Source organism: Bos taurus, chromosome 12, assembly GCF_002263795.3.
Source record: "Bos taurus isolate L1 Dominette 01449 registration number 42190680 breed Hereford chromosome 12, ARS-UCD2.0, whole genome shotgun sequence".
Taxonomy (NCBI): domain Eukaryota; kingdom Metazoa; phylum Chordata; class Mammalia; order Artiodactyla; family Bovidae; genus Bos; species Bos taurus.
Window position 1 is genome coordinate 70,877,585 of NC_037339.1, and position 22,571 is coordinate 70,900,155.

Sequence of the window (22,571 nt, forward strand, 5' to 3'; positions counted from 1 at the left end):
TGCTAAAGCTGAAACTCCAGTACTTTGGCCACCTCATGTGAAGAGTTGACTCATTGGAAAAGACTCTGATGCTGCGAAGGGTTGGGGGCAAGAGGAGAAGGGGACAAAAGAGACTGAGATGGCTGGATGGCATCACTGACTCCATGGATGTGAGTCTGAGTGAACTCCGGGAGTTGGTGATGGACAGGGAGGCCTGGCGTGCTGCGATTCATGGGGTTGCAAAGGGTCAGACACCACTGAGCGACTGATCTGATCTGATCTGATCTGAAGGGAGAGGGGTCACAGGGTATGTGATCAGCTCATGTACAATTCTCTGGATTGGTTGATGGTGAGGTAAAAGGACAGTGTCACAGGGGTTAACGTTATCAATCCTTAGGCTTCAAGGGACCTGAGAGCTATATGCTCATGGTCATCAACTAGTTAACATCTTCCTTTAGGTCGGGTTTTTCACATCTGTAAGGCAACTCAGGAAATATGATTCAAATACTGTCATTTGGTGCTTCAGAGAGGAGTTAAAAGAGAGGATGTGGGGAAGGGATCTGTCTTGGGAAGACCCCATAGGGTCCTGATCAGTTACAGATAAAGGCCTATGAAGGACTGGGGTGGATGCAGAGTGGGAGGATAAAGGTAGGTGTGTCAGTGAGTATTCAGGAACAAGATGGAAACCAACCTGGCTGTGAGAAAAGATTCCTGTTGGGACAGAGGGATATGTGATGGGAAAAGCAGGTTGGGGCTATTGCGAATATGCAGGCACTCACATTGGTCCTGATTGTACTGAGGCAGGAGGCTTGGCTTTGCAAGCTGCATAAGATGACATATCTCCTAAATTCACCTAAATGCACTGATGTTTATTTCTCAGGGACTGATAAACTTTGAGCAATCTGTTAAAGCACCAAGATAACTCACAAGATTTTATCAGTTCTTTGGTCTTGAGTTGTGTCCTTTAATTAAGAAAATATGAATTGCATGTTCATATGCATTTAATTCAGGTTCTGGAATGATTATTTGATCCAAGTAAAGTAGTTTCTTTCTTATGCTTTGGTTTCTCAAATCCCAGTGAGTGGCATCAAAGGCTTGCTTGGGTAGGCAGATATACTCCATACTTTCAGGAAGGATACCTGGAACTTGGAAGCAAGAGCTCTGTCATTCCTCATGGGGAAGAATTTTAATAGTTTAGAAGAAAGTGGTTGATTGGAACAGATACTAAAGACCAAATATTCTGTGGTGAGTTAGAACTAGGCACTCAGAAGGACTTTGGTGATGAGTGAGTCCTGTACCTAGTGGTGGCCATACCTGTTTCATGCAGGAGGGCATCACCTGCTCATTGCTTACTGGTTCCAATCAGCAGTACTTTAATCCCATCACAATGCTGGGAGTTGGTCAGCAAGAACAGTATTTTAGTTGTGACTCCTCATTTTTTACTCTCACCCTTACTGAATTTTTGCAAATATATCAAATGTGTGTGTCTTTTTTTTCTCTTAAAGAAGAGGATTTAAAACAGTTATCTGTGTGTAATAGTAGATTCTTGGTGTTAGCTGTAGTGTGGGAAAAACTGTTGAGAATATGTGTGTTGATAAGACAAGGGACACTGTGAAGAAGTAAAAGTCTTTGACTACCTGATAGGAGAGAAGGGATACAAAAGGCCAGGCATGAAGCAGAAAAGGCCTAGAAGTTCTGAGGCAAGAAGGCTCTGCAGTGCCCACAGCCTGGTGGACCCCAGGGCAGAGGGTGTGGAGAAAACTGGAGAGCCTTGGGGAGGGTGGGGCATGCAGCCTGCACTGCTGCTTCAATTATTTTGAAGTGGAAAGAACAGAGAGTGGATGAAAGGGGAAGGGATGAGAAAATGGATTTTGAGCAAGTTTTAGGAACCAAGGAAAGTCTCAGAGGAAAGGAGAGAAGATTCTAGCTTGAGCATTGACACTCATGACTAATTGGATTTGGCTTGGGTCACTCTGAGAAAGCCAGGGTGGTGCCTCATAGCTCAACAGCAATGTGGGTGTTCTGATATCCTCCTGGATGGGTTCCAGTGACATCTGTGCCAGACACTGTGCTTGGTCATGGAGATTCCATGTAGTATGTAAGTAGTCATTGCCCTGAAGGAGTGTGGTCTCTGGTGGGACAGTTAGTGGGAAATACTGCTGCTGGATGAAGAGTTGTAGGAGGAGAGGGAAGGAGAAAAGATCATAGTGGAGAGGATAATTCTTGGAGTGGAACTGGATTGGGGGATAGCTCATTCAGCAGTGTTTGAATTGTTGAGTATATGCCCTCAGGGATAAATTGGAATTAAGGAGTCAATTGATCCAGGTCTCCAGGTCCAAATCCTTATTTAGGTGGTGACATGTGATTTAGGTTCCTGTCAGTCATCTAAGGGAGGTGAAAATCTTCATCCCTTGATGGTATCCAGAGGGCTCTGTCTGGCATTTTGAGATTTGGCAGCAAAGGAATTTGTGAAAGTTCTTAAATCAAGAGCCATGGGGAAAGAAATTTGCCTAATTGAGCAAATTCATCTCTTTTCTGCATGAGATTACTCGAGTGGTGTCCTGGTGACAGCTCTTTGTCTGACTTTGTCCTGTTCAGAGCAACATTGATCCTTTCAGTTAATAACTCAAGCGGATTCATTTTGATATTTGGCAAAACTAATATAATATTGTAAAGTTTAAAAATAAAATAAAATTAAAAAAAATAAATAAATCAACAGCCCAGGTGGGTGTTATTATCTCCAGGTGTTCTCCCCACTTTCCAGAGACTGATACTGAAAGGTTACTTGACTAATTCAAGGTCATACAGCCAGAGAATGGTAAAACCTAGACTCTAAAACAGGAAGATTTCCGCCTGAGGTACAACAAGCACAATTTTTTTTTCTCTTTAAATTTTAAAAAATAGTGGTAAAATGCACAAACCATAAATTTACCATCTTAACTACTTTTAAGCATTTGATTCAGGGTTGTTATGTACATTCACATTATAATACAACCTATTTTCAGAATCCTTTTCATCCTGCATTAGTGTGTCATTAAACACTAACTCCCCAGTCCCTTTCCAGCTGCTGGGAATCACAGGGCCACTTTGTTTCTCTCTAAATTTGACTGCTCTGAGTACCTTCATGTAAGTAGAATCATACAGTATTTTTCCTGTGTCCATTTTACACCCCCTCCCTCACCATCAGTGTGTAAGGGCCCAGTTTCTTCACATCCTTGCTAAACCTTCTCTTTTCTTCTTTGTTCTCCCCATATTAGTTCCTCTAAAATGTGTGAGGTAGTGTCCCATTTCCCTAATGGTTAGTGATGTTGAGCATCTTTCCTGCTTAAGCAGAATTTTACAGAGGACCTCTCAGGCAGGATGTCATTATCTGGGTAAGTCCCAGTGCTAATTTCCTGAGTGATTTCTGTGGGGAATAACTGTAGGGTAAATGACCCAACATCTTTTAAGCAAGTTTGATAATAAAACTCATAGATTTATACTTTTGTTTTGGAAGGAAATTGAGACCTAGAAATATTAAGGGTCATGAACGTACTGAACTGGAATGGAGTAGGGGAGCAGTGGGGAGGTGGACCTTCAAGGCCCTGGGTCCTCCTTACCACTGCTGGGAGTAGAATCGTCTTCTGACTCCTGGACCAGGGTCCTTTAGGCATGCCAGGCAGGGTTTGCACAATCTGAAGCTCAGTCTCTTATTGCTTATTTAATAATTCATAGACATTCATTTATTTAACATATAATTATTGAGCATCTTCTCTGCACTATATATTGTGCTAGACATAAAGCAATAGGTATAAGAAATCTGATCTGCACGTTTACAGGTTACTATTGTTTCACCTTGAAAATTTCCTAACCCTGGCAAAATCAGTAAATTGATCTTAGTCTTTGGGCTATCTCAGCATATTAATTATTATCACTTACACAGTGCATACTGGATTTGAATGGGGTTTAGTGGGGTGATCTTCTATATAGTTACAGTTTTCTCCTGTTAAAATTAATAAATAATTTGCAGAGAAATAATTTGAGATTATATAAATATCATACTCCACATCAAACTTTTACCCATTAGTTTTAAGTTCCATGGATAATTTTCTAACTCCATTGTTCCTTCTATGTTTGCATTCTAAAATGGAAAAGCTTTCCCTTCTCTCTTGTTTATGTTACAGTAAGGATTCGTGGATTCACTCATTATTTAATGAGTTATGATTCATTGCCATATATTTTATTTTTTTTTCTAAAAGCAAGATTGTTTCTTTATTATTTCTGGCTGTGCTGAGTCTCTATTGCTGTGTGTGGGCTTTCCTTGTGAAGAACAGGGGCTACTTTCTAGTTGTGGTTTGTGAGCAGTGGTCTCTCTTGTTTCAGAGCATGGGCCCTAGAGTGAGTGAGCTTCAGTAGTTGCAGTTCTTGGGCTCAGCAGTTGCATCTTAGTGGCTCTAGAGTGCTGGCTGAGTGGTTATCCTGTGACATGCGGGATCCTCCTGGATCAGGGATCAAAGCTGTCTTGCCTGCATTGGCAGGCAGATTCTTTAACACTAAGCCACCAAGGAAGCCCCATTTATTTATTTCTGTGCTTGAAGTATCCCAGGTTTGTCTAGTGAGAGCCCTGCAAGTTGACTTCTCTGTACTTTCTACACATCCTCATGATTCTGTTGAAAAAAATTTGCACAACATGAAAGTTGGGAATTACAATTTATTTGCCAGCAAATTTGGAAAACTCAGCAATGGCCACAGGACTGGAAAAGGTCAGTTTCATTCCAGTCCCAAAGAAAGGCAATGCCAAAGAATGCTCAAATGACTGCACAATTGCACCCATCTCTCACGCTAGTAAAGTAATGCTCAAAATTCTCCAAGCCAGGCTTCAGCAATACGTGAACCATGAACTTTCAGATGTTCAAGCTGGTTTTAGAAAAGGCAGAGGAACCAGAGATCAAATTGCCAACATCTGCTGGATCATCAAAACAGCAAGAGAGTTCCAGAAAAACATCTATTTCTGCTTTATTGACTATGCCAAAGCCTTTGACTGTGTGGATCACAAGAAACTGTGGAAAATTCTGAAAGAGATTCAAATACCAGACAACCTGACCTGCCTCTTGAGAAACCTATATGCAGGTCAGGAAGCAACAGAACTGGACTTGGAACAAGAGACTGGTTCCAGGTAGGAAAAGGAGTACATCAAGGCTGTATATTGTCACCCTGTTTATTTAACTTATATGGGTACATCATGAGAAATGCTGGGCTGGAAGAAGCACAAGCTGGAAACAAGATAGCTGGGAATATCAATAACCTCAGACATGCAGATAACACCACCCTTATGGCAGAAAGTGAAGAGGAAGTAAAAAACCTCTTGATGAAAGCATATTAAAAAGCAGAGACATTACTTTGCCAACAAAGGCCCGTCTAGTCAAGGCTATGGTTTTTCCAGTGGTCATGTATGGATGTGAGAGTTGGACTGTGAAGAAAGCTGAGCGCTGAAGAATTGATGCTTTTGAACTGTGGTGTTGGAGAAGACTCTTGAGAGTCCCTTGGACTGCAAGGAGATCCAATCAGTCCATTCTAAGGGAGATCAGTCCTGGGTGTTCTTTGGAAGGACTGATGCTGAAGCTGAAACTCTAGTACTTTGGCCACCTCATGGGAAGAGTTGACTCACTGGAAAAGACCCTGATGCTGGGAGGGATTGGGGGCAGGAGAAGAAGGGGACAACAGGGGATGAGATGGCTGGATGGCATTACTGACTCGATGGACATGAATTTGAGTAGACTCCAGGAGTTGGTGATGGACAGGGAGGCCTGGCGTGCTGCAATTCATGGGGTCACAAAGAGTCTGACATGACTGAGCGACTGAACTGAACGGAACTGAACTGATCTGAACTGAGGCAAAATGAGGACTGTAGCCCGGGAGACAGCCTTCAAGAAATGGCTCCAGGGAGGCAAGAGGAGGAGCTAGGATATATAGGAGTTTTGAAACAAAGGGCAAGTAGCCAGGAACACCAAAAGATTATTGTAAATTACAGTAAATCCAATATCCCAAGTTAAGGAATTTAGTGCTTTTATATGTATGGGAAGACAAGAGTCTGGACTCACTGAAGTTATTCCTTTGATATGTATCTCTGTTATCTGGAGCCAGTATCCTGTGTTTTCCTGTGCTGAGTTTCCTTAGGGCTCATCACAGGGAATGGCTGCAGAGAGTGGCTGAGGTCTAATGGCTACTAGGTGGCAGGTATTCTTTTCCTTTCTGAATTTCCTCAGGGCTCACCAGTTCCTGCTGATGTTTGTGACATCCTTGTTTACTGATATTGCAGGAAATATTTAATTTCTTAAAATAATTTCATCTCTCAATTCCTTGCTTCCTTATTTTATGGTGCAAGGTGTTCCAGGCCCGGCTTGTACTTTCTCTGGCTATTGTTTTTCACCTACTGATAGTGGTTCTGCTACGGGAAATGCCTGGGGCTTTGCTCACCTGGGTTCATACTAGTTATAGCAGCACCCACAGATGTTCCTTTTCTGGAACCAGTGTTGTGACCTGACTTGCACTTGTAGTCCTTAGGATTGTGAGATGAGTCTCAGCATTGAGTTCCCCATTAGGGAACTTTGAAAAGGCAAGGTTTATCACTCACATGTACACGTTGGGTGATACAGTGATGTCCTGGATGAAAGAGAGAGAGTTTGGTTCAGTTCAGTTCACTCAGTCGTGTCCGAGTCTTTGCGACCCCGTGGACAGCACACCAGGCTTCCCTGTCCATCACCAACTCCCAGAGCTCACTCAAACTCATGTCCATCGAGTTGGTGATGCCATCCAACCATTTCATCCTCTGTCGTCCCCTTCTCCTACCACCTTCAATTGTTCCTAGCATCAGGGTCTTTTCCAAAGAGTCAGTTCTTTGCGTCAGGTGGCCAAAGTATTGGAGTTACAGCTTCAGCGTCAGTCTTTCCAATCAATATTTAGGACTGATTTCCTTTAGGATGAATTGGTTGTATCTCCTTGCAGTCCAAGGGACTCTCAAAAGTCTTCTCCAACACCATAGTTCAAAAACATAAATTCTTTGGCACTTGGCTTTCTTTATAGTCCAGCTCTCACATCCATACATGACTAAGGGAAAAACCATAGCTTTGACAAGACGAGCCTTTGTCAGCAAAGTAATGTCTCTACTTTTTAATATGCTATCTAGGTTTGTCATAGCTTTTCTTCCAAGGAGCAAGCATCTTTTATTTACAGATGGCTGCAGTCACCATCTGTAGTAATTTTGGAGCCCAAGAAAATAAATTTTGTCACTGTTTTCATTGTTTCCCCAACTATTTGCCCATGAAGTGATGGGACTGGATGCCATGATCTTTGTTTTCTGAATGTTGAGTTTTAAGCCCGCTTTTTCACTTTTCTCTTTCACATTCATCAAGAGGCTCTTTAGTTCCTCTTGACTTTCTGCCATAAGGATGGTGTCATCTGCATATCTGAGTTTATTGATATTTCTCCCAATAATCTTGATTTCAGCTTGTGCTTCATCCAACCTAGCGATTCTCATGATGTACTCTGCATATAAGTTAAATAAGCAGGGTGACAACATATAGCCTTGACGTACTCTTTTCCCAATTTGGAACCATTTTGTTGTTCCATGTCTGGTTCTAATTGTTCTTGACCTGCATACAGATTTCTAAGGAGGCAGGTAAGTTGGTATGGTATTCCCATCTCTTGAATAATTTTCCACAGTTTGTTGTGAAAGTTAAAGGCTTTAGCATAGTCCAGGGAGAGTATTTGGATCTGGGTTTCTGCCTCTTTGGGGTTGAGAGTGTGGTGTCTAGTATTCAGCAGGTTCACTCTTTAATGGTTAATTAAAACATGAGAGTGGGAATTAAAAAAACAGGAAGGGAGGAGCAAGCAGGCAGTGAGATAGTCTGTTATCATGTCAACCTGAGTTTTCTACAAAAGGGAACTTCGTGGGTGAGCTGGCCTGGCTTGCTGTCTAGTCGTGTAGCTGGCATGTGTTCATTGGAGGTGAATGTTTTTGAAATGGATGTCTCCATAGCTTGATGTTAGGAAATTACATTATAATGGAAACAGCCAATTGTCAGGTGCTTGCACACAGTCTCCCAACCTTGGAGTTAGCCATTGCTTCAAGGAGCCTCGTTCCTTTTAGGAAAAAATGTATTAAAAACCAGGATCTAGGTGAAGAGGAACAAAAGGCACAAAATTTCAGTTACAAATAAATCATGAAGACTTAATGTCCACGTTAGTAACTATAGTTAATAATACTGTATTTCAGACTTTCCTGGTGGTCCAGTCATAAAGAATCCACCTGCCCATACAGGGAACACAGTTTCAGTCCCTGGTCTGGGAATACCTCACATGCTGTAGGGCAACTATGCTCCCGAATAAGGAAAGCCATCACAATGAGAAGCCTGAACACCACAACTATAGAGTAGCTCCTACTCAACACAACTCAAGAAAGCCCATTCATAGCAATGAAGACCCAGTGCAACCATAAATAAATAAAGTTAAAATTACCTCCCCCAAACTACTAATACATTGAAAAATTACTATATTGCATATTTGAAAACACCTGAGCGACTGATTTGATCTGATCTGAAAGTGACTAAGGGAGAAGGCAATGGCAATCCACTCCAGTACTCTTGCCTGTAAAATCCCATGGGCTGAGGAGCCTGGTAGGCTGCAGTCCATGGGGTCACTGAGGGTCAGAAACGACTGAGCGACTTCACTTTCACTTTCCACTTTCATGCATTGGAGAAGGAAATGGCAACCCACTCCAGTGTTCTTGCCTGGAGAACCCCAGGGACTGGGGGGGGGGGGGGGGGGCGGCGGGAGGGGGCTGGTGGGCTGCCGTCTATGGGGTCACACAGACTTGGACACGACTAAAGCTACTTAGCAGCATCATCAGAAGAAAAGTACCTAAGAGAGTCGATTGAAAAATCATTGCAGAGCCTAAATATTGACAGTTATGTTTTATTCAGTAGATATTCTTAAGACTTCAAGTCTAGAAGGAAGTATCTCACGTAACCCTGAGAAAAGTGCTCTGGAGGTGAGGGTGTAGAGTCCAGTTATATAGGAGTTTTCCCCTAAAGGACAGGTAGTCTGAACGTCAAAATATTCTTAATGAAAGAAAACCAGATATCTCAAATTAAAGAATGTAGTGCTTTTCTTTGAATGGGAAGATGCAGGAATCTGGGCTCATGGAAATTATTCCTTTGATATGTACCTCAGTTACCTGGGGCCAGTATCTTGTGTTTTCTCATCCTGTGCTCCCTCTGGGATCATTATTGGGGGTTGCTGCAGTTTCACTGTTGCTGGGAAGGATTGAGGGCAGGAGGAGGAGGGGCAACAGAGGATGAAATGGTTGTATGGCATCATTAGCTCAATGGGTATGAGTTTGAGCAAACTCTGGGAGATCGTGAAGAGCAGGAAACCATGGCGTGCTGCAGTCCATGGGGTCACAATGAGTCACACATGACTGAGCAACTGAACAGCAACAACATATTGCAGGGTTTTTTTGTTTGTTTGTTTGTTTCCTTCCTGTGTTCCCAAAGAACTCACCATTTCACTCACTCAGAGGGAGGTGGCTGCAATCATTGATGACTCTGATATCCTTTGTTTACTGGTATGGGAAGCAGTATTTTATTTCTCAACTGTGAAAGTTCTCATCACGAGAAAAATATTTTGTAATTCTGTAGGTTAAAGAAACAAAACTCCTAACATTTGGGAGCTGGAATGTTCTTTGCAACTGGTGTGTCTTTGCTTTTAGGACCCCTTCAGTGTGTAGAGCTAGGGCATATATATGAATGTATTGTTGTTTAGTCATTAAGTTGTGTCTGAATCTTTTGTGATGCCATGCACGTTAACCTGACAGGCTCCTCTGTGCCCGAGATTTCCGAGGCAAGATGCTGGAGGGGGTTACCATTTCCTTCTCCAGGGGATCTTTCTGACCCAGGGATCGAATCCATGTCTTCTGCATTGGCAGGTGGATTGTTTACCACTGAGCCACCAGGGATGCCCATATATTCCCCCCAGTCATATCTCTATATATTTAAAATGTAGAATTTTCTTTTTAATAAAGCCCATTAATATAGGGTTATAATTAGAGATTGTTACCAAGTCCAAGCTCACTATGCTCACCTCACAATAGGCTGATGAATCTGACAGATGAGCTGCTGAGGCAAGGTACAGACTTTAATTGGGGAACTGACAGAGAAGATGGTGGGCTCAGTTCAGTTCAGTGGCTCAGTTATGTCTGACTCTTTGTGACCCCATGAACCACAGAATGCCAGGCCTCCCTGTCTATCACCAACACCTGAAGTTTACCCAAACTCATGTCCATTGAGTCAGTGATATCATCCAACCATTTCATCCTCTGTCGTCCTCTTCTCCTCCTGCCCTCAAATTTCCCAGATCAGGATCTTTTCAAACGAGTCAGCTCTTCACATCAGGTGGCCAAAGTATTGGAGTTTCAGCTTCAACATCATTCCTTCCAATGAACACCCAGGACTAATCTCCTTTAGGATGGACTGGTTGGATTTTCTTGCAGTCCAGGGGCACTTCAAAAGTCTTCTCCAACACCGCATTTCAAAAGCGTCAGTTCTTCAGCACTCAGGTTTCTTTATAGTCCAACTCTCACATCCATACATGGCTACTGGAGAAACCATAGCCTTGACTAGATGGACCTTTGTTGACAAAGTAATGTCTCTGCTTTTCAATATGCTGTATACATTGGTCATAACTTTCCTTCCAAGGAGTAAGCTTTCTTTTAGTTTCATTACTGCAATCACCATCTATAGTGATTTTGAAGTCCCCAAAAATAAAGTCAGCCACTGTTTCCACTGTTTCCCCATCTATTTGCCATAAAGTGACAGGACCAGATGCCATGATATTAGTTTTCTAAATGTTGAGCTTTAAGCCAAGTTTTTCACTCCCCTCTTTCACTTTCATCAAGAGACTCTTTAGTTCTTCAATATCTGTCATAAGAGTGGTGTCATCTGCATATCTGAGGTTATTGATATTTCTCTCACTATCTTGATTCCAGCTTGTGCTTCTTCCAGCCCAACGTTTCTCATGATGTACTCTGAATATAAGTTAAATAAGCAGGGTGACAATATACAGCCTTGATGTAGTCCTTTTCCTGTCTGGAACCAGTCTGTATTTCCATGTCCAGTTCTAACTGTTGCTTCCTGACCTGCATACAGATTTCTCAAGAGGCAGGTCAGGTGGTCTGGGATTCCCATCTCTTTCAGAATTTTCCAGTTTATTGTGATCCACACAGTCAAAGGCTTTGGCATGGTGAGTAAAGCAGGAATAGATGTTTTTCTAGAACTCTTGCTTTTTCAATGATCCAGCAGATGTTGGCAATTTGATCTCTGGTTCCTCTGCCTTTTCTAAAACCCGCTTGAACATCTGGAAGTTCATGGTTCATGTACTGCTGAAGCCTGGCTTGGTGAATTTTGAGCATTACTTTACTAGCGTGTGAGATGAGTTCACTTGTGTGGTAGTTTGAGCATTCTTTGGCATTGTCTTTCTTTGAGACTGGAATGAAAACTGGCTTTTCCAGTCCTGTGGCCACTGCTGAGATTTTCAAATTTGCTGGAATATTGAATGCAGCACTTTCACAGCATCATCTTTCAGGATTTGAAATAACTCAACTGGAATTCCATTACCTCCACTAGCTTTGTTTGCAGTGATGCTTCCTAAGGCCCACTTGACTTCACATTCCAGGATGTCTGGCTCTAGTTGAGTGAACACACCATCGTGATTATCTGGATCGTGGAAATCTTTTTATTTTTATTTTTTTTAATTTAAATTTATTTATTTTCATTGGAGGCTACTTACTTTACAATATTATATTGGTTTTGCCATACATCAACATGGCTCCTCCAGGGGTGTTCCCCATCCTGAACCCCCCTCCCACCTCTCTCCCCGTACCATCCCTCTGGGTCATCCCAGTGCAGCAGCCGCAAGTATCCTGTATCCTGCATCAAACCTGGACTGGTGATTAGCTTCTTATATGATATTATACACGTTTCAATGCCATTCTCCCAAATCCTACCACCCTCTCTCTCTCCCACAGAGTCTAAAAGACTGTTCTATACATCTGTGTCTCTTTTGCTATCTTGCATACAGGGTTATCATTACCATCTTTCTAAATTCCACATATATGCATTAGTATACCATATTGGTGTTTTTTGTTCTGGCTTACTTCACTCTGTGTAACAGGCTCCAGTTTCATCCACGTCATTAGAACTGATTCAAATGTATTCTTTTTAATGGTTGAGTAATACTCCATTGTGTATGTGTACCACAGCTTTCTTATCCATTTGTCTGCCAATGGACATCTAAGTTGCTTCCATGTCCTGGCTATTATAAACAGTGCTGTGATGAACATTGTGGTACACGTCTCCTTCAATTCTGGTTTCCTCAGTGTGGGATTGCTGGGTCATAAGGCAGTTCTATTTCCAGTTTTTAAGAAATCTCCACACTGTTCTCCATAGTGGCTGTACTAGTTTGCATTCCCACCAACAGTGTAAGAGTGTTCCCTGTTCTCCACACCCTCTCCAGCATTTATTGCTTGTAGACTTTTGGATCACAGCCATTCTGACTGGCATGAAATAGTACCTCATTGTGGTTTTGATTTGCATTTCTCTGATAATGAGTCATGTTGAGCATCTTTTCATGTGTTTGTTAGTCATCTGTATGTCTTCTTTGGAGAAGTGTCTAGTTCCTTGGCCCATTTTTTGATTGGGTTGTTTATTTTTGTGGAATTGAGCTGTAGCAGTTGCTTGTATATTTTTGAGATTCGTTGTTTGTCATTTGCTTCATTTGCTATTATTTTCTCCCATTCTGAAGGCTGTCTTTTCACCTTGCTTATAGTTTCCTTTGTTGTGCAGAAACTTATAAGTTTAATTAGGTCCCATTTGTTTATTTTTGCTTTTATTTCCAATATTGTGGGAGGTGGGTCATAGAGGATCCTGCTGTGATTTATGTCAGAGAGTGTTTTGCCTATGTTCTCCTCTAGGAGTTTTATAGTTTCTGGTCTTACGTTTAGATCTTTAACCCATTTTGAGTTTATATTTGTGTATGGTGTTAGAAAGTGTTCTAGTTTCATTCTTTTACAAATGGTCGACCACTTTTCCCAGCACCACTTGTTAAAGAGATTGTCTTTAATCCATTGTATATTCTTGCCTACTTTGTCAAAGATAAGGTGTCCATAGGTGTGTGGAATTATCCCTGGGCTTTCTATTTTGTTCCATTGACCTGTATTTCTGTCTTTGTGCCAGTACCATACTGTCTTGATGACCTTGGCTTTATAGTAGAGCCTGAAGTCAGGCAGGTTGTTTCCTCCAGTTCCATTCTTCTTTCTCAAGATTGCTTTGGGTATTTGAGTTTTTTTTTGTATTTCCATACAAATTGTGAAATTATTTGTTTGAGCTCTGTGAAAAATACCATTGATAGCTTGATAGGGATTGCATTGAATCTATAGATTGCTTTGGGTAGTATACTCATTTTCACTATATTGATTTTTCCGATCCATGAACATGGTATATTTCTCCATCTATTAGTGTCCTCTTTGATTTCTTTCACCAGTGTTTTATAGTTTTCTATATATAGGTCTTGAGTTTCTTTAGGTAGATATATTCCTAAGTATTTTATTCTTTTCGTTGCAATGGTGAATGGAATTGTTTCCTTAATTTCTCTTTCTATTTTCTCATTATTAGTGTATAGGAATGCAAGGGATTTATGTGTGTTGATTTTATATCCTGCAACTTTACTATATTCATTGATGAGCTCTAGTAATTTTCCGGTGGAGTCTTTAGGGTTTTCTATGTGGAGGATCATGTCATCTGCAAGCACTGTGAGTTTTACTTCTTCTCTTCCAATCTGGATTCCTTTTCTTTCTTTTTCTGCTCTGATTGCTGTGGCCAAAACTTCCAAAAATATGTTGAATAGTATTGGTGAAAGTGGGCACCCTTGTCTTGTTCCTGACTTTAGAGGAACTGCTTTCAATTTTTCACCATTGAGGATAATGTTTGCTGTGGGTTTGTATATATAGCTTTTATTATGTTGAGGTATGTTTCTTCTATTCCTGCTTCTGGAGAGTTTTTTGTTTTTTTTTTTTTTTATCATAAATGGATGTTGAATTTTGTCAAAGGCTTTCTCTGCATCTATTGAGATAATCATATGGCTTTTATTGTTCAATTTGTTAATGTGGTGTATTACACTGATTGATTTGTGGATATTGAAGAATCCTTGCATCCCTGGGATAAAGCCCACTTGGTCATAGTGTATGATCTTTTTAATGTGTTGTTGGATTCTGATTGCTAGAATTTTGTTAAGGATTTTTGCATCTATGTTCATCAGCGATATTGGCCTGTTGTTTTCTTTTTTGTGTCATTTTTGTCAGGTTTTGGATTAGGGTGATGGTGGTCTCATAGAATGAGGTTGGAAGTTTACCTCCCTCTGCAATTTTCTGGAAGAGTATGAGTAGGATAAGTGTTAGCTCTTCTCTAAATTTTTGGTAGAATTCAGCTGTGAAGCCGTCTGGACCTGGGCTTTTGTTTGCTGGAAGATTTCTGATTACGGTTCCAACTTCCGTGCTTGTGATGCGTCTGTTAAGATTTTCTATTTCTTCCTGGTCCAGTTTTGTAAAGTTGTAGTTTTCTAAGAATTTGTCCATTTCTTCCACGTTGTCCATTTTATTGGCAAATAATTGCTGATAGTAGTCTCTTATGATCCTTTGTGTTTGTGTGTTGTCTGTTGTGATCTCTCCACTTTCATTTCTAATTTTATTGATTTGATTTTTCTCCCTTTGTTTCTTGATGAGTCTGGCTGATGGTTTGTCAATTTTATTTATCCTTTCAAAGAACCAGCTTTTGGCTTGGTTGATTTTTGCTATGGTCTCCATTGTTTCTTTTGCATTTATTCTGCCATAATTTTTAAGATTTCTTTCCTTCTACTAAGCCTGGGATTCTTCATTTCTTCCTTTTCTAGTTGCTTTAGGTGTAGAGTTAGGTTATTTATTTGACTTTTTTCTTGTTTCTTGATGTATACCTGTATTGCTATGAACTTTCCCCTTAGTACTGCTTTTACAGTGTCCCATAGGTTTTGGGTTGTTGTGTTTTCATTTTCATCCGTTTCTATGCAAGTTTTTATTTCTCTTTTGATTTCTTCTGTGATTTGTTGGTTATCAGCAGCGTGTTGTTCAGCATCCATATGTTGGAATTTTAAATAGTTTTTCTCCTGTAATTGAGATCTAATCTTAGTGCATTGTGGTCAGAAAAGATGCTTGGAATGATTTCAATTTTTTTGAATTTACCAAGGCTAGCTTTATGGCCCAGGATGTGATCTGTCCTGGAGAAGGTTCCATGTGTGCTTGAGAAAAAGGTGAAATTCATTGTTTAGGGTGAAATGTCCTATAGATATCAATTAGATCTAACTGGTCTATTGTATCATTTAAAGTTTGTGTTTTCTTGTTAATTTTCTGTTTAATTGATCTGTCCACAGTTGTGAGTGGGGTATTAAAGTCTCCCACTATTATGGTGTTATTGTTAATTTCCCCTTTCATTCTTGTTAGCATTTGTCTTACATATTGTGGTGCCTCTGCATTGGATGCACATATATTTATAATTGTTATATCTTCTTCTTGGATGGATCCTTTGATCATTATGTAGTGACCTTCTTCGTCTCTTTTCACAGCCTTTGTTTGAAAGTCTATTTTATCTGATATGAGTATTGCTACTACTGCTTACTTTTGATCTCTATTTGCATGGAATATCTTTTTCCAGCCCTACACTTTCAGTCTGTATGTGTCCCCTGTTTTGAGGTGGGTGTCTTGTAGACAACATATATAGGGGTCTTGTTTTTTTATCCGTTCTGCCAGTCTTTGTCTTTTTGTTGGGCATTCAACCCATTTACGTTTAAGGTAATTATTGATAAGTATAATCCCGTTGCCATTTACTTTATTGTTTTGGGTTCAAGTTTATGCACCATTTTTGTGTCTCCTCTCTAGAGAATATCCTTTAGCATTTGTTGGAGAGCTGGTTTGGTGGTGCTGAATTCTCTCAGCTTTGGCTTGTGTGTAAAGCTTTTGATTTCTCCTTCATATTTGAATGAGATCCTTGCTGGGTACAGTAATCTGGGCTGAAGGTTATTTTCACTCATCACTTTAAGTATGTCTTGCCATTCCCTCCTGGCCTAAAGAGTTTGTATTGAAAAATCAGCTGTCATCCTTATGGGAATCCCTCTTGTGTGTTTTTTGTTGTTTTTCCCTTGCTGCTTTTAATATTTGTTCTTTTTATTTGATCTTTGTTAATTTGATTAATATGTGTCTTGAGGTGTTTTTCCTTGGGTTTATCCTGTTTGGGACTCTCTGGGTTTCTTGGACTTGGGTGATTATTTCCTTCCCCATTTTAGGGAAGTTTTCAACTATTGTCTCCTCAAGTATTTTCTCATGGTCTTTCTTTTTGTGTTCTTCTTTTGGGACTCCTATGATTCGAATGTTGGACCATTTAATACTGTCCTGGAGGTCTCTGAAGTTGTCCTCATATCTTTTAATTCGTTTTTCTTTTTTCCTCTCTGATTCATGTATTTCTACCATTTTATCTTCTACTTCAGTAATGCTATCTTCTGCCTGTGTTATTCTATTATTTGTTGCCTCCAGAGTGTTTTTGCTCTCATTTATTTGATTATTCATTATATATTGACTCTTTTTTTTTTTTTATTTCTTCTAGGTCCTTGTTAAACCTTTCTTACATTTTCTCAATCCTTGTCTCCAGGCTATTTATCTATGATTCTATTTTTATTTCAACATTTTGGATCATTTTCACTAGCATTATTCAGAATTTTTTATCAGGTAGATCCCCTATCTCTTCCTCTTTTTTTTTGGTTTAGTGTGCATTTATCCTGTTCCTTTACCTGCTGGGTATTCCTCTGTCTCTTCATCTTGTTTATATTGCTGAGTTTGGGGTGTCCTTTCGGTATTCTGGAGTTTGTGGAGTTCTCTTTATATGGAGTTTCCTCACTGTGGGTGGGGTTGTATGGGTGGCTTGTGAAGGTTTCTTCGTTAGGGAAGCTTGTGTCAGTGTTCTGGTGAGTGGAGCTGAATTTCTTCTCTCTGGAGTGCAATGAAGTGTCCAGTAATGAGTTATGAGATGTCATTGGTTTTGGAGTAACTTTGGGCAGCCTGTATATTGAAGCTTAGGGCTGTATTCCTGTGTTGCTGGAGAATTTGCATGGTATGTCTTGCTCTGAAACTTGTTGGCCCTTGGGTAGTTCTTGGTTTCAGTGTAGGTATGGAGGTGTTTGATGAGCTCCTATCGATTAATGTTCCCTGGAGTCAGGAGTTCTATGATGTTCTCAGGATTTGGACTTAAGCCTCCTGCTTCTGGTTTTCAGTCTTATTTTTACAGTAGTCTCAAGACTTCTCCTTCTATACAGCACCACTGATAAAACATCTAGGTAAAAGATGAAAAGTTTCTCCACAGTGAGGGACACCCAGAGAGGTTCACAGAGTTTCATGGAGAAGAGAAGAGGGAGGAGGGAGTTAGAGGTGACCCGAATGAGATGAGGTGGAATCAAAAGAGGAGAGAGCAAGCTAGCTAGTAATCACTTCCTTATGTGCACTCCACAACTGGACCACTCAGAGATGTTCACGGAGTTATACAGAGAAGAGAAGAGGGAGGAAGGAGACAGAGGTGGCCAGGAGGGGAAAGAGGGAGAATCAAAAGGAGAGAGACAGATCCAACCAGTAATCAGTTCCCTAAGTGTTTTCCACCGTCTAGACACACTGGTGATTCACAGAGTTGGGTAGAGAAGAGAAGGGGGAGGGAAGTGACCTGGTGGAGAAAAAGGAGAGTCCAAAGAGGGAGAGAGCAGTCAAGCCAGTAATCTTGCTCCCAAGTAAAAATGGGGAGTGAAGATTGGCTGCTTAAAAGTACAAAATTGATAACAAATACCAAAAAGCAGCGATTGAAAATCTAGAGTAAAGGTTGGATTTTCAAAAATACAATATTAAAGACAAGAAGAAAAACGAAACAAAACAAAGTCACAAAAATTATATGCAATTTATAGATTCAATGCAATCCCTATCAAGCTACCAACGGTATTCTTCACAGAGCTAGAACAAATAATTTCACAATTTGTATGGAAATACCTCAAATAGCCAAAGCAATTTTGAGAAAGAAGAATGGAACTGGTGGAACCAACCTGCCTGACTTCAGGCCCTACTATAAAGCCACAGTCATCAAGACAGTATGGTACTGGCACAAAGACAGAAATATAGATCAATGAAACAAAATAGAAAGCCCAAAGGTAAACCCACGCACCTATGGACACCTTATCTTTGACAAAGGAGGCAAGAATATACAATGGAGAAAAGACAATCTCTTTAACAAGTGGTGCTGGGAAAACTGGTCAACCACTTGTAAAAGAATGAAACTAGAACACTTTCTAACACCACACACAAAAATATACTCAAAATGAATTAAAGATCTAAGCGTAAGACCAGAAACTAGAAAACTCTTAGAAGAGGACATAGCAAAACACTCTCCGACATGCATCACAGCAGGATCCTCTATGACCCACCTCCCAGAATATTGGAAATAAAAGCAAAAATAAACAAATGGGACCTAATTAAACTTAAAAGCTTCTGCACAACAAAGGAAACTATAAGCAAGTTGTAAAGACAGCCTTCAGAATGGGAGAAAATAATAGCAAATGAAGCAACTGACAACCAACTAATCTCAAAAATATACAAGCAACTCCTACAGCTCAATTCTAGAAAAATAATCGACCCAATCAAAAAATGGGCCAAAGATCTAAATAGACATTTCTCCAAAGAAGACATACAGATGGCTAACAAAGACATGAAAAGATGCTCAACATCACTCATTATCAGAGAAATGCAAATCAAAACCACAATGAGGTACCATTTCACGCCAGTCAGCATGGCTGCAATCCAAAAGTCTACAAGCAATAAATGCTGGAGAGGGCGTGGAGAACAGGGTACCCTCTTACACTGTTGGTGGGAATGCAAACTAGTACAGCTACTATGGAGAACAGTGTGGAGATTCCTTAAAAAACTGGAAATAGAACTGTCTTATGACCCAGCAATCCCACTGCTGGGCATACACATTGAGGAAACCAGAATTGAAAGAGATGTGTACCCCAATGTTCATCGAAGCATTATTTATAATAGCCAGGACATGGAAGCAACCTAGATGTCTGTCAGCAGATAAATGGATAAGAAAGCTGTGGTACATATACACAATGAAGTATTACTCAGCCATTAATAAGAATACATTTGAATCAGTTCTAATGAGGTGGATGAACCTGGAGCCTATTATACAGAGTGAAGTAAGCCAGAAAAAAAAACACCAATACAGTATACTAATGTATATATATGGAATTTAGAATGATGGTAACAATAACACTGTATACGAGACAGCAAAAGAGACACTGATGTATAGAACAGTCTTTTGGACTCTGTGGGAGAGGGAGGGGATGGTATGATTTGGGAGAATGGCATTGAAACATGTATATCATATATGAAATGAGTCGCCAGCCCAGGTTCAATGCACAATACTGGATGCTTGGGGTTGGTGCACTGGGACGACCCAGAGAGATGGTACGGGAGCGAGGAGGGAGGAGGGTTCAGGATGCAGAACACGTGTATACCTGTGGCGGATTCATTTGATATATTTCAAAACCAATACAATATTGTAAAGTTAAAAAAAAAAAAAAGGCAGAGAAGAACAACAATAACAAAAATATATATATATATATATATATATATGAAGTTTTGAATAGTTCTTTTGTGTATTCTTGCCACCTCTTCTTAATATCTTCTGCTTCTGTTAGGTCCATACCATTTCTGTCCTTTATTGAGCCCATCTTTGCATGAAATGTTCCCTTGGTATCTTTAATTTTCTTGAAGAGATCTCTAGTCTTTCCCATTCTATTGTTTTCCTCTATTTCTTTGCATTGATCGCTGAGGAAGGCTTTCTCATCTCTTCTTGCTATTTTTTTTTTTTTGGAACTCAGCATTCAAATGGGTATATCTTTCCTTTCTTCCTTTGCTTTTCGCTTCTCTTCTTTTCACAGCTATTAGTAAGGCCTCCTCAGACAGCCATTTGGCTTTTTTGCATTTCTTTTTCTTGGGGATGGTCTTGATCCCTGTCTCCTGTGCAATGTCACGCTAATGCCTCAAAATAACCATCTTATTTGGGTCTGGATACCAGATTCTTTTATAGATCACAGAGAGAAAAACAATAAGTAGCTGAAGTCAAAAGGCAAAATAGAGAGGGAGAGGCAGTAAAGTAAAAGGGTTTTCAGTCTTGCAAAACATCTCCATGGGGATCGCCAGCCTTTGGAAGGGGTGTGTTAAGCTCTTCTACTCACAGGTCGGGAGGGACAAGCTATTTCTCCATGAGCTGAACAAAGGCACTGTAGTTTACAGTCAAGCAGAAGGGCAAGGGTTCTTTTAGGAGGCCATTGTGTATGATTTTACTAATAAAAGCAAGTCAAAGAAACAGTTTTCAACATGGAGTCAGAATTGACTTCTTCTCTGCAACAAGATGTGTAGTTTGAATTTACATCTCTCTTCTTTTCTCTTAATTTTTAACAGGTGGATAAATCCCTTGTTTAAAATTGGTCACAAACGGAGATTAGAAGAAGATGACATGTACTCGGTGCTTCCAGAAGATCGCTCCCAGCACCTTGGAGAAGAACTGCAAGGGTAAGCACAGGCAGCAGGGAGAAGGGGAGGAAGAGTGAGAATTTCCACATGGGGCTAAAGGTGTGTGTGTTGAGGGCTTTGCCTTCCTCTGGGTTCTTCTGAGCCTCCTCCCCTGACCTCGCATGCTCACCCATCTCAGGCTAACCCTGGTCTTAGCCCACTTTGGAGGTTCGGGGAATCTATGTTCCCTGTGCATCTGTGCAAGTGGAGGGAGCCCACAGTCGAGGCGTTGAAGGCTGAGCTCTGTCCTGGGAGGTGGGGTCCCTGGAGTGTTACTGAGTCCAAGCTCGCTCTGCTCACTGCATGACGGACCAATGAATCTGAGAGACAAGGTATTGAGGAAAGGAATATAACTTTATTCAGAAAGCTGGCTTACCCAGAAATGGCAGACTGGTGACTCAGAGTAACCATCTTGTGGAGGTCTGGATGCCAGGTTCTTTTGTAGAGTCAGAGAGAAGGAAGCAATGAGGAACTAAAGTCAAAATGCAGAGTAGAGAGGGAGAGGCAATGGGGAAGAAAAGTGAAAGGATTTTCAGTCCTATAACACATCTCCAAGGGAATGGCCAGCCTTTGGAAGGGGAGTGTTAATCTCTTCTATTCACAGATGGGGAGGTCAGATTATCTAGTAACTGAACAAAGGCACTTTAGTTTACAGTCAGGCAGAATGGCAGGGTCCTTTGAGGCAGGCCATTATGTATGACTGTAATAACAAAGGCAAAAAAAGCAAGTCAGAGAAACAGTTTCAAACATGTAGTCAGAATTAGCTTTTTTTCTGCAGCAGGAGGAAGGTGTTTGCCCTCTTGAGCTGTTCATGGTGCTGTGAATCCAGCAAAGTTTGGCAGGAACTCATTTCCTGAGACTAGGACTTTTCCCTTGAAGGCTTATTGAAGGGAAACAGGCCTGGTGCTTCAGGGTCTGCACCTTTCATCTTTGCTCACAGAAGCCCTGTGGGCAGTTAGCCAGCATCTATAGGGTAGCCACAGGGTGCCCTGTAGTGAAGGCTCATCTTCCACTCCGCCCCTCCCCTGTTTTCCCTTTGTGGACATGCTGTTTTTACTGTGCTTTGTTTCTTATCACAGGTACTGGGATCAAGAAGTTAAGAGAGCTGAGAAAGATGCACGGGAGCCTTCTTTAATGAAAGCAATCATAAAGTGTTACTGGAAATCCTATTTGCCTTTTGCAATTTTTAAGCTTTTTGAGGTAAAAGCTTTTATATACAGTGCATTACTGTATACATGCAGATCAGTACTGAGATGGATGCAGCCGGTAGGGAAAGAGGCCAGAGGTTTAACATCAGAGGATAAAATGTCTAGGAAACATGATGTAGCTCAATGGCTGTATTTATCTTTACAATACAAAGATATTTAAAGGACTGGATCTCTGGGGGATTACTCTTTTCCTTTTAACTGATTAAAATGTAGTATTCTGGAAAGAAGGACTGAAAAGAAAAGACATTTTATTCCAAGTTAGGATATTGTTCAGTTCAATTCAGTCGCTCAGTTGTGTCATACTCTTTGCGACCCCATCAACTGCAGCTTGCCAGGCCTCCCTGTCCATCACTAACTCCTGGAGTTTACCCAAACTCATGTCCATTGAGTCGGTGATGCCACCCAACCATCTAATCCTCTGTTGTCCCCTTCTATTCCTGCCTTCAATCTTTCTGAGCATCAGGGTCTTTTCAAATGAGTCTGCTCTTTGATTCAGGTGGCCAAAGTATTGGCTGAAGTATTCAGCTTCAACATCAGTCCTTCCAGTGAACACCCAGGACTGATCTCCTTTAGGAGGGACTGGTTGGATCTCCTTGCAGTCCAAGGGACTCTCAAGAGTCTTCTCCACCATCACAGTTCAAAGCATCGATTCTTCAGTGCTC

General features: G+C 40.8%; 1 protein-coding gene across 1 annotated transcript in view; it reads left to right on the forward strand.

Annotated features, from left to right (window-relative positions):
- Positions 1 to 22,571, forward strand: part of LOC100337053 (ATP-binding cassette sub-family C member 4) — a 1,051,816-nt gene that overhangs the window by 85,702 nt on the left and 943,543 nt on the right. The window contains exons 3-4 of the mRNA XM_059892301.1: positions 20,591 to 20,701; positions 21,781 to 21,901. Coding sequence (XP_059748284.1) covers positions 20,591 to 20,701; positions 21,781 to 21,901 — 232 coding nt within the window. The remainder of the gene's footprint in view (positions 1 to 20,590; positions 20,702 to 21,780; positions 21,902 to 22,571) is intronic.